The sequence below is a fragment of the Eulemur rufifrons genome, chromosome 16 (assembly GCF_041146395.1).
Source record: "Eulemur rufifrons isolate Redbay chromosome 16, OSU_ERuf_1, whole genome shotgun sequence".
Taxonomy (NCBI): Eukaryota; Metazoa; Chordata; class Mammalia; order Primates; family Lemuridae; genus Eulemur; species Eulemur rufifrons.
Window position 1 is genome coordinate 73,616,781 of NC_090998.1, and position 12,369 is coordinate 73,629,149.

General features: G+C 37.8%; 1 protein-coding gene across 1 annotated transcript in view; it reads right to left on the reverse strand.

Moving 5' to 3' along the window:
* The window catches only part of FGD6 (FYVE, RhoGEF and PH domain containing 6), a 106,664-nt gene that overhangs the window by 4,202 nt on the left and 90,093 nt on the right, over nt 1–12,369 (reverse strand). The window contains exons 15-18 of the mRNA XM_069490642.1: nt 7,595–7,697; nt 6,955–7,101; nt 6,070–6,172; nt 4,117–4,244 (exon numbers count right to left, since the gene is read on the reverse strand). Coding sequence (XP_069346743.1) covers nt 4,117–4,244; nt 6,070–6,172; nt 6,955–7,101; nt 7,595–7,697 — 481 coding nt within the window. The remainder of the gene's footprint in view (nt 1–4,116; nt 4,245–6,069; nt 6,173–6,954; nt 7,102–7,594; nt 7,698–12,369) is intronic.

A 12,369-nucleotide genomic window follows, 5' to 3' on the forward strand; every position in this document is an offset into this window, starting at 1 on the left:
CAAGAGAAGAAAAATAATCCCAAAAGCCTAAGATGCTTTTCTAAAGCTGCAATTTATGGACTGTATATGTTTATTGTTCTTTTTTTGGGATATTAGGGAAAATTATTTAAACCTTTAATTCTGTTCCTAAAATAACTTTCTGGACTTCTAAAAACTATATTAACAGAATAGTAAATAGAAAATTCTACTATTAATGAAGGTGATTTTAAGGAACAGGTTAGTCTTTGGTTCCCCAATATTGGTCTGCAAGGAAAGAAACTTATTTTTGCTTCATAAGAGGTTGAAAATGTTTTAATCTGTATGTAAAAAGATACTCAACTTTTAATGATTGTAATGTGGCAATTCAGAGCTGGGTACAGTGCTTTATGCCTATAATCCTGCGACTTTGGGAGGAAGAAGTGGAAGGATCGCTTGAGGCCAGAAGTTCGAGATCAGCCTGAGCAACATAGCAAGAGCCCATCTCTATAAAAAAGATAAAAAATTAGCCTAGCGTGGTGGCATGTACCTGTAGTCCCAGTTACTTGGCAGGCTGAGGAATGCTTGAGCCTGTGAGTTTGAGGTTGCAGTGAGCTACGATCGTGCCATTGCACTCTAGCCAGGGTGACAGAGTGAGACTGTGTCTCAAGGAAAAAAGAAAAAAAAAATTCAAAATTGTTTTTTAAATGTAGGAACAGTAGAGACATAAAAAACACCACGTTTAGGATTTGCCTTGTTAGTGCTATGGCAGGGATACTCTTCAGGTGGCTTCCCATGGTCTTTGCCTTGGAGAGTCACAGTGTTGCAGTTTCCTTCCCTGGAGTGTGGACAGGACTTGTGAGTTGCTTCTAACTAAGAGAATATGGCGAAGGTGATAGGATGTCATTCCTATGATTACGCTATATTATAGAAGACTCCATTTTGCTAGTAGACTGGCTCTAGCGACTGCGTCCCTTGCTGGCTTTGAAGAAGTAAGCAGACATGTTGGGAGGCCCACATGGCAAGGAATTGAGGACAACCTCCAACCAAAGGCCAGTAAGAAGCCAAGGCCCTCGGTCTTGCAACTGCAAGGAAATGAATTCTGTCAACAACCTGAATGAGCTTGGAAGCAGATCCTTCCCCACAGTCAAGCCTCCAGATGAGAACTCAGTATTGGCCAAACCTTGATTATAGCCCTGCAGAGGCCCCAGCTACGCCGCGCCTGGGCTCGTGAGATGATAAATGTATGTTGTTTTAAGCCACTAAATTTGTGGTAATTTGTTATGCAGCAGTGAAAAACTAATGCAGGTGGGCACTGTGAATTTTAAAAATGTATCTTTAATTATATAATAATTGATGAATTGTATTAATTTCTTATAAATTTCATGAAAAGGATTATATAGTATTAAGTAGAAATTTAAGATCTAACATTAAACTAGAAATATTTATTAAGTGAGAGTAGATTTGTATAAAGTTATACATTCTTATAAAAGACTACCAAGTAATTTTAAAAAAAACAAATAAATAGAATGTTTAACCTTCAAATGAGATTTTGCTTAAAATGTTGTTACACTGGGATACTACTATGTACTTACATATATAAGTATTATTAACATTGCTCAAAATATGTTACATTCCTCCTTTAGAATACTTTAGAATTAGTTTATTAGCCACCCAAGATCAATCATAATACCAACTAGCCTCTATTATCTTTTTTGAAATAAAATTGGTATTAACCAACTTAATCACCTAAGTGATTCACAAAACTTTTCTTCCAGTGACTCCACTATTTAAGAACTAAATCAAATCCAAATCAAGAGAGACACAGTCTGCCATTACTAAGAATACCGAGGCTCTGAGTGTAATTCTAAATAGAGGAGTTTCTAAAAATGTTTTGAACATTACTGGAATAAGAACACAACTTCCTAGTTCCTCAAAAAGTTAAACATAGAATTACCGTATGACCAAGCAATTCTACTTCTAGGTATATGCCCAAGATAAATGAAAACATATGTCCACACAGAAATTTGTACATGAATTTTTTTTAGCAGCATTATTCACAATAGCCAAAAGGTGGAAACAACCCAATGTCCATCAAGAGATGAATGGATAAACTGTGGTATATACAAACAATGGAATATTATTTAGCTATAAAAAGAAACAAAGTACTGATATATATTATAATTTTGATGAACCATGAAAAACATTGTGCTAAGTGAAAGAAGCCAGACACAGAGGTCACATATTATGTGGTTCCTTTTATATGATATATCCAGAATAGGCAACTCCAGAGAGACAGAAAGCAGATTAGAGGTTACCAGGGAGTGAAGGAAAGGGATAAAGGGGACTGATTACTTAATGGGTACAGGGTGTTTTTATGGGGTGATGAAAAAGTTTTAAAACTAGAAAGACATGGTGGTTGCATAACATTGTGAGTACCTTAAATACCACTGAGCTGTAATGGTTAATTTTATGTTATGTGAATTTCACCTCAATTTAAAAACACCAAAAGACCCAGTTTCTCAAGGAGAATACTATACTTTGGCTTTTATCGCTCTTAACTAGATATATTAATTTCTCTGGTCTGACTGCAAAGGAGCAAAGTATTAATAGTTCTCAAACTTTAGCATATATCTGAATCACCAGGAGTACTTGTTAGAGTTTCTGATTTTGTAGATCTTGGGTGAGACCCAAGAATTTCTAGTAAGTTCTCGAGTGATGCCAATGCTACTGGTCTGGAGACACTTCTGAGAACCAGGGGAATAAAAGAAATGGCTGCAATTGGCAAGAAGAGGTTTGAAATGGAAGGCCTGTTTGTATAGCTGGGTGGAAAAATGTATGAATGAGGCTCCAGTTAGAGTCTAGTCTAGACCATAAAGAGTGTTGTAACCAGTGTTGTGGAGTTTAGACTGAAGAGGGGAGCATGTGGTAAGAACTGTATTTGGAAACTATGACATTGGTGTAAAATGGTAAAAAAGTACAGAAAACTGAGAACCAATTCAGTTGATTAAGAACCTCAAAGTTATGAATGCAGACTTAAGACTCAGGAATTGAGGGATGCAAGAGACAGTTCAGAGAAGAGACTAAATTGGCTTAACCAGTTTCATATAAAACTCGGCAATCAGAACTTTCAGTCCTATTTTTATTATTTCATGAGATTGACTATTTTTTTTTTATAAAATTTTATAGTTGATCTATCTAGAGTGTCTCTAAAGCACCCTTACTTAGAGCTGGTGTACTTGGTGACCACCTTGGTGCCCTCGGACATGGTGTGCTTGGCTGAGATTGACTATTAATCACTTCATACTATTTCAACTCGGAATATACTCTTAACTTATGTAAAAAAACATAATCTTGGTCAAATATTTAGAGTTGTTTGCTTCCACTTTGCATGATAGAACATGTCCATAGTAACTAAACAAGAGAATCAAATTTAAAACCCTACTCTGGTGGCCATAAAACTAGCACAGGTGGAACTCATTAATAAACTAATCATAATGGAGTAGCCAGAATGGCCATGCTGTCTGCTCTTTGAAGCTTGCTGACACTTAAATTTGAGGGACTGGGATAGGATATTAACAATGCCTGTGGATTATGCCATTAGCAGGTCTAAGCATTACATGCGATTACAACTGTTTAAAATTTTCTTTTAAGTTTAAAGGAAAGATAACCTACTATCAGTGACATCAGCTATATATGACGTCTGTCCAGAAAGTATACAGCCATTGTTAATATAATGAGAACATATTACATGGCTGGATACTTTCCGGACAGCCCTCATATAACCAATGCCTACAAATAAACTGTGCAGATCAGTAAATGCTAACAAAATGCCCAAAATATTCTATGGACTTCTTGCCTCAGGTAAAGGGCCTCCTCAAAGTAATTTTAAAAATTCATGTGTGCCCAACTTATCTTTTACTTTCTATCATTGCCATTAAATGTTCACTAAACTTTTCAATAGCCATTTTCTAAATGGCTCGGGTCAGAAGGGAGACCAAGCAAGATTGTGAGTCATCAGGCACATCCATCATCAGTGTTAAAATTCATGACTCTATAGCAGTGGGAATGACATCTTCCTCTATGAAAGAAAAACAGTGTATTATATGCATATGAATAACTCAGCTTCTATCACATTGCAAGTTTAATGGAAACACTTACTTCTTTGAGAGCCGCTGGAATTTTTTTCTGTTTCCTCCCTGACGGAATACTATGTAAGACTGAAGATAAGGCACTCGAAGGGGATTTGTGATTTCCAGGAGATCCAATCTTAGGGGAGTGCTGGTGATCTAAAACAAATCAGGTACATTTATGTAGCCAATGGCGAGCACTCTGCAATTCAATTTAATTCAAATCAATAAACGTTGTTGCATAAAATATTCATGGAAGGACACTCAAGAAACTGATGGCACTGATGGCTCCCGGGAAAAGAAGATGGATGGCTGGGTGGTGAGTGGGAGGAAGGCTTTCCCTATCTATGATTTTATACTTTTGGAACTTTAAACCATGTGAAAGGATTACTCTTTGTGCCTTCAGAATTTGAAACATGTGAGTATATTACCAAAAAGTTTTTTAAAATAAAAAAAAAACCTACTGACTTAAAAAAAAAAGCTCTAGCATTGTTCGGTGTCTAGATAATAATCATAATATTACAATGAACAAAGTACTAGAAAAGGGGCTATAGGGCACAGATGAGGAAGCAATTAATTCTAACTGCAGAGGTACAGAGAAAGTGGGGAGGAGAATAAGATATTTAAGCTGGCCACTATGGCATAAGTAGGAATTTTCCAGGTTAATAAAAAGAGGAGTCAGACTGAGAAATGGTGCTGTGAGAAAGCAAAATAAAAATTAAAAAAAAAAAAAAGAGAGAAAGATTTTAAAAAATTTAAAAAAAAATAAAATAAAAGGAGCAAGAACACTACAAATAGAGAGGTTGGCATGAGCAAAGGCAGAGAGATATGAAATTAGATCATCTATTTGGAGAATAATGGGGCTGGAAAGAAAAGAGGCTGGTTCTAAGGAACCTGGTCTATTGTTTACACTTTTTAGGCTGGGGAGTGACATAAGCAGATTAAATATAGAAAAATAAATCTGGCAGTAGCAAGAAGGAAGGATTTACCAGCAGGAAAACCTGTTAGGAAATTATTAATAGTCTAGACAAAGGTCTTAATAGGGCTGAGATGGAGAAATCAAGACAAAGACAGATTTTCAGAGCTAAAATTGACAAGATTTACTGACCAAATGGGTGTAGGTGGTAAGGGAGGAGGATTCAAAGATGAATTTTGAATTTTTGCAGCTTATACTATATACCCAGAGAAGAAAGGGAGAAACATAAAGGAATAGATGGATGGGTCTTCTTGGAGAATGTATATAGACAATAAACTATTAATCTATAAATACATGAATTCTGAAATAGCATGTCATCTAGTTTTATTCACTTAGATATTCCTCTTTGCTAATGAAAAGCTATTCTTCATGGAAATGAAGGACAAAGTTTTTACTATTTAGATCATATAGGTTTCAGGAATTTAAAAAATCCCTTCCCAAAATATAGACCTGAGCAGTCCTGCTAGCTGCATTCACTTTAACTGTAGGGTACTTGCAAATAATGAGCAGGCAAATATGAAGTATTGTTTTGTATTTGGTCAAAAAGCTGCACAGTCAGACATATAATAAAATCTCACTAAATGAGTTCAAGTGACTAAAATTAGGATAACAAAGTGCCGCGTAGTATATTTTGGTATTTCCCTAGAGAATTACTCTACGGATAGAGAAAAATGATTTGTAATGAGCATACTGTTGTGTGAAACTAGAAACTTCAAAATTACTTGAAAATTAAAGTTACCCTATTAACTATTTTAAGCATTTTACACTGTAACTACATTTCTACAAGTAGTTTTCTTAGCAAAACCTTTGTCGCAGATTAGAAACATATTCTAGTCCAACTTCTCTTGGAATTCCCACAAAATAGGAGTTAAGAAAGCTCAATATAAATTTTGAGACAAGTATCAATAATCATGTTGCTAATGTACCAAAGATAATTCTTTCAGAAGGTTGTTTGAAAGCATCTGGGGAATAAAGGAATTTTTGGTTAAATCTTTACTTATATATTACCTAATTTTTGCAGTTCTTCGAAACAATGTTCACATACTCTTGCTGGTTGATTTTTCAGGTAATCTAAGCCATACTTATTTGATGAACAAGCTTGGCATACAATCTGATAAAACACATTGGAATTATTTTATTAGAAACACTTTTGTTTCCAAACCATATAGTATGTTACAATGTATAGTACCATCCACTTTTCAAAACAGTTTGATAGTCACTGAATCTCACTTCATCTTAATAATAACTCAATGGAGTTCAACCATGTAATGAACTAACACACAGTATCACACTTGAAAGATGAAGAGGCCACAGATTACTGAGTGCTTACTAGATAAAATAATAAAGGAGTTAATATATCTAAAATGCTTAGAACAGTGCCTGGCATACAATAAATCCTGTTAGCTGTTCTGATAGCCATCATCATGGTCAACATAATCATTATCATTGCTGTAGCAGTGACCACTTCTCTGCTCTTCCACCAAGGGTCCAGCTCTGTACTAAATGTTTGCTAAACAGGACCTCCTTTAATTTTCACAGGAAGTCTGTGATGTCATTGTTACTATGCTCATTTTACTAATACGTCTTGAAGGCTTAGAAATATCACTAGGGATAACTGCAACACTGAAAGTTCCCAATTAGCTGTCAATGTGAGGGTCTATTTCATCGTGGATTTGTTAGTTGTTGTTTTTGAATGAATGTTATCTATTACTGACATTCTAAAGTAACTTTGGGATGGAAGGGGGGAAGTTCCCTTACAAAATTCCCCACACCCCTAAATATTTAGAGAAAACACCATCCATGTTTTCCACCACCGTTCTCATGTTGTTGTTTTTAACTACTATGGTTTACGACGGGAAAATCACAACATAGATGGGTGTTATCCTAGCTAACCTTTCCGCAGGCTCGGCAGTGGTGTCGTCTCCAGGTCAGAGTAAATTCACTTGTGCAGATCATACACATTGTGGCTCTGGTATCAGGAATCCAGATGGGAGCCTTTGACCCAAGAGGACTAACTTCCTCTTTATTTTCCGAGTCTGCCTGCGGAAGAAGAACAACTTCTGATTATCTCCATACACACTGCCTGCTACAGAATTGAGCCTTTTTCTTTGGTAGTGGCATCTCACGGTTATCACTAAGGATATGGGATGAAATATGGGCCATTGTATTTTTCATGTGCTCAGACTATTAAGATTAGCTACATTCTGAAAATCCTCTAATGCAAAATTAACTTAAAAAGATGCCAAAATTAACTTAAAAAGGATGACAGCCAAGTAGTTTCTTCCTTTATTCTGTATTTTCTAAATTTTCTACAATGAAGTTTTAAAACTAGGAAAATACACAGATATGCTATATGGTATCACAGACTTGCAGTTAGACACTAATAGCAGGATAAACATTTAGTGCTGAAATTAGACACTTCTCCAATTATTCTCTGACACACATGTTGCTTTTCTAAACCCCTCAGAAATGTATCTTAAAGGTAAAAACTGTTTGAAATGCATTGAAAAAAATAAGAAGGACAAGACAATACCTCTTCCAGACTCCTACTAGGACAGAAGGTGATTCTTTTCCTGGCATAGTCTTCTATTGATCTGGAAATCGCTTCTAGCCATTCATCCCTTTCTGTGGCAGAACTGTTGGGGGCAAAAGAAGATTCCATCAACCAGATGTCAGCTTTTCTTCTTTGCCTTTTTCTTACTTCTTTTCCTGCACCCATGGCAACAGATCCCACCACCCTCCAACAATACCAGTCAAAAGAAGCACCTCTGAGGTTTTATGGGAACAAATAATCAGAGAGGCAACCTATGGCACTCTAGCAAATACGGTGTTTTTTTTTTTTCCCCAAACGTTCTACTTTATGTTAAATATAGTAGCTTTTGAAGTCTCCTAAATTTGGAATTATTTCTGTTTAGTTTAAGATCCACTCATACAATTAATGATTATGATTTTTACATAACCAAGGAGTCTCCTAAGACATACTCCTAGAATTTAGAAGTCTTCTAAGAAATCAAGTTTAAAATGCCAATTTTTAGCATAAAATACTATCTAAATTTAGAGTACTAAACATTACTAAAAATATCTTGGACGGACAGTGGGGTAAAGAGAACATATTTTTAGTATCTTAAGACAGATGTTGAAGGAGTAGTTAATAAGGCAAATAGCCTTATTTGTAGTTGTTAGGGCTCCTCTACCTATTTAGCCCCCCAAGTGTTCTGTGTCTATGCCCAGCCCATCGGGAGATATCTTTAATTCAACTCTGATAATGAGCTGAATAGGGGAAAGCCTGTTCAGAAAAGGGTATTTTTGTTCTGTATTTTTACAACCATGCCTCTCCCTAAAACCTCTGTGGCAACTCCAAATCACTGGCATCAGCACATTTAAGAAGCTGTGGTTTAAATTTTGTTTTGCATATTCAAAACTGAGAGGCACAGTTTAGGCATTCTAAATATAAATAAATATATAAATCTCTACATATACATGTAGAGACAGCAAGAAAGGGAAAGAGAGAGAATGAGAGACTTTAATATAGTCAATTTAAAACTCCATCATAATAAAATAAGATTCATCATGTTGGGATTATGACTGTATTAAAAAAAAAAAAAAAAAGGTCTGTATTTTTTAGAGAGGAATGCTGAAATATGTAGGAGTAAAATGACCTGATACCTGCAATTTATTTTAAAGTACATTAGAAAGTTATAAAACAGGAAAATTGGTGGCAGATTCTTAATTTTTGTGTCTGGGTGATTGCATATGCAGTTCATTGCATTATTCACTCTAATTTTAAGTCTATTTGAACTTTTAAACAATATTTCTGAAATAGAAAATGCCATCACAAATAATGGTATATGTAGGCAACATGTTGCTGTATTTTGAAGAACCCAGGGCATGTTAAGAAGATATTAGGGAAAAAAAGAAGATAGTAGCAACTGTTTGCCTTCCCTGAGAGAATCATTCTCTGGAATGTACCTCCCTATTAAATAGCTTGAGTGGCATTTAGAATATTCATTCCTATGGGTATGAAAAGGTAGAAACCTAGTTTCCAAATAAAATTTAAAAACTAATATATTTCTCAAATTTCCATTATATACAAAGAACAAAATAAACAACCCCCTTTCTCTCTAAACCAAACAAAACCAGCTTAGTTAGCTCTACTATTCTAGCATTACTGTCAAAACTAGATACCATTATATAGTTATTTTATGTCAGCCCACTGTGCCAAATGCTTTGCAAATGTCACCATGTCTCATCCTCAGAGCTCCCCGTGGAATATATACTGGATTTTACATGCCCCCATGACAGCATCACAGTCCACCGCTGCCATTTCCAGAAAAGGCAACTGAGGATTAGCAATGTTAGATAATTTGCTTTATAGACAACAGGCCACTGAGTGATGAGCTGGTATTAGACCCAAGTGTAGTTAAGGATTGGACCCCTTCACCACCAGGTCACTGCCAGCCTCTGTTCGTGTTCTCTGAAGAACTACACCATGAGAACACATGCTTAGGCTTCCAAGCAAACATTCATAAAATATCACCACCTCCTCCTCCCTCCCCTGCTCTTCACTGGAAGAAGTAACAGAAAGCAGAAAGGCAGATGGCAAATTTGAGAATTGCTGTTGGATTCTTCTGGAGCCTTGGAAGCATGTGGAATGTGATTCGACTGTGCAAATCATGTCACATATGCTGTTCTTTCATTTAATCATTCTTGGCTCTCTCTTGTGTGGGGTTCTGCCAAGACAATGTTTACCAGCTCTTGATAACACATTTCTCACAGACCACACACATTTGCCTGCGGCATCCAGTGGAGACATTCTAGGTCTCCCTTTATACATGATTAGCAGAAGAATCAGCATCTTCTTCAGATTGAAAAACAGTTAAGCCAAGTATTCTTTCCTTTGTAGAATGTGTACATTACCAGCAAGCAAATTTGTGTCAAACAAGAACCATTTTCCCATTGACTGAAATGTATTACCAAGGGGAAAAGCCCTCCCATAGAAGGGATTTCTGATTGGACCTTGCCACACCATTTTCTACTTGTCCTACTCTGACATTCAAAGGCCACATAACTTCGATTCACGTGAGTAACATTCACTGGGAGCCTACTAAGGGCTAGGACCTAAGCCATGAACTGGGCACATAAAATACATGTCACTTCTGAGGGCTCACACGGAACTTAGGTGAAGTGACAAATTAACATACGATATAACAAATGTAAGGTAGACAAATAACATAAAAGTAGCAAAGTACCGAATTAGGACAGCAAGGAGGGCTTTGCAGAGGTGATGACAAAGTTAGGACTTGGAGAATTACAGGAGTTTGGCAGGGAACTCTCCGTCTCTCTGGATACCCTCATTTGGTCGCCCAAGCTTACGCCATCTCTAAGCTGACAATGCCCAAATATACAGCTCTGGCCCAGGCTTCCTTTTTACATCCAGATCCTTATAGAAACTGCTCCTTGATGGCTGCATTTGGATGTTTCACAGGCACCTCAGTATGCATGTCTGAAACAAATCTCTGATTTCTCCCCCTAAAGCTGCTCTTCTCCCAGTGCTCCCTATCACAGTGCATGGCACCACAACCCAGGACACCGTGCAAGCTGGAGACTCACTCCGAAGAACCTCTCCCTCTCATTCCCTACCTCCAATTAACCATTAGTCCAGCTCCCAAGCCGTATCTTTAAAAATGCCAATCTGATCACATTACACATCACTCCCTTGTATAAATAAGCCTTTCAGTGGCTTCTTACGGCTCTTAGGCTAAAGACCAAAATCCACAAGATGGTTCTGCGTAATCTATATCATCTGTCTCTACAGGCTTATTTTGGGTCAATCTCCCACCCACGCACGAGCTCATGCCACGCTGGTCTTCCAGTTCTTTAATATGCCATGCTCCTTCCCACCTCATGACCTTTGTACACATTGTTCCTGATGCCCAGGAGGTTCTTCCTTTCCTCGTTGTCTGGCTATCCAACTGCTACTTATCCTTCATGAGTCCATATCCACAGCAGAAGCTTTCCCGACTGCCCTCTCTGGCCTCCCAGTCTAGCTCAAGGTCTTTTGCTTTACAGCCTCATAGCACCCGGTACTTTTCCTGTGTATCACTTAATCACAATAATACTTACTTGTGTTAATGTCTGCTGAGTATATGTCTTCCCCAGTGGAATGTAAGCTCAGTGAAGGAAGGACCCTTTTAATTCTCCACTGTGGGCCGATCCCTAGGCCAATGCCTGGCCCAAGTAGAGGCTGCGTGTTCCACAATGAATGAAGGATGAATTCCAGGTGGAGGTATTGCCTGTGCAAGGCAGAAGGTTGTGGAGTAGGCCGGCACACATGGAGAGTCAGGCAGATCCGTGTTGATGGGACATGCGATGTGTTGGGGATGTGGGGAGAGTGAATGGGGATAAGGCCAGTGAGGCAGAGAGAAACCAGATTACAAGAAGCCTTCTTACCACCCCTATCTTTTTTTCTTTTTAAAATTTTATTTCCCCTTTCATTTTGCAGCCAAAACCTACCCCCTTTTAACCTGTGATACAGGATCAGCCTCACTGTGGAGGAGGAATTGAGAAGGAGACCATGGCTCACTGGTGGCATTCAATAGTCATGCCAGCTTAATCTGCCCTTGGAAATTTCTTTTTCCTTATTGAGAACTTTCTATGATTTCTCCTGCATACCCCACATTCAACCCATCAGTGATCCTGTGGTTGTGCCTGATCCTGACCTCTTGTCACCACTCTAATCCAAGACACCATCAGGGACTGACAGCCTCCTACCTGATCTCCCAACTTCTGCTCTAGTCCCCCGATGGTCTGTCTTCTATAAAGCAGCCAGTGCGATCTTTTAAAACTATAAACTAGACTATGTAAATTTGCAGCTTAAAACCCTTGGATGGTTTCCTATCACACTTAAAAATCCAATGACCTTACTTTGGTCTAGGAGACCTCACAGGACCTGGCCCTACATCCCTGCCCCGCCCCCTACCTTACCTCACATTTAACCTTCCTTGGAACACTAGGCTCCACCCGCATTGGACTTCTTGCTGTTTCTTTAACATACTAAACTCTTTCCTGCCTCCTTCCTATGTTTTTGCTGTTTCTTCCACCTGGAATTAGCTTCTTTCTGGTCTCTGCTTCTCCTTAAAGAGAACTTTTCTGATCTCCCCATTAAAATAGCTTGCCCCATCACTCTCTGTGTGCTCAGTCTACTTTATTTTTCTTCATAACATAAAATGCCTCAAATTATATTTTACCTGATTATTATATATCCCTCCCACCCCCCACCCCCGCTTTAGAACAAAGCTACTTAAGGTG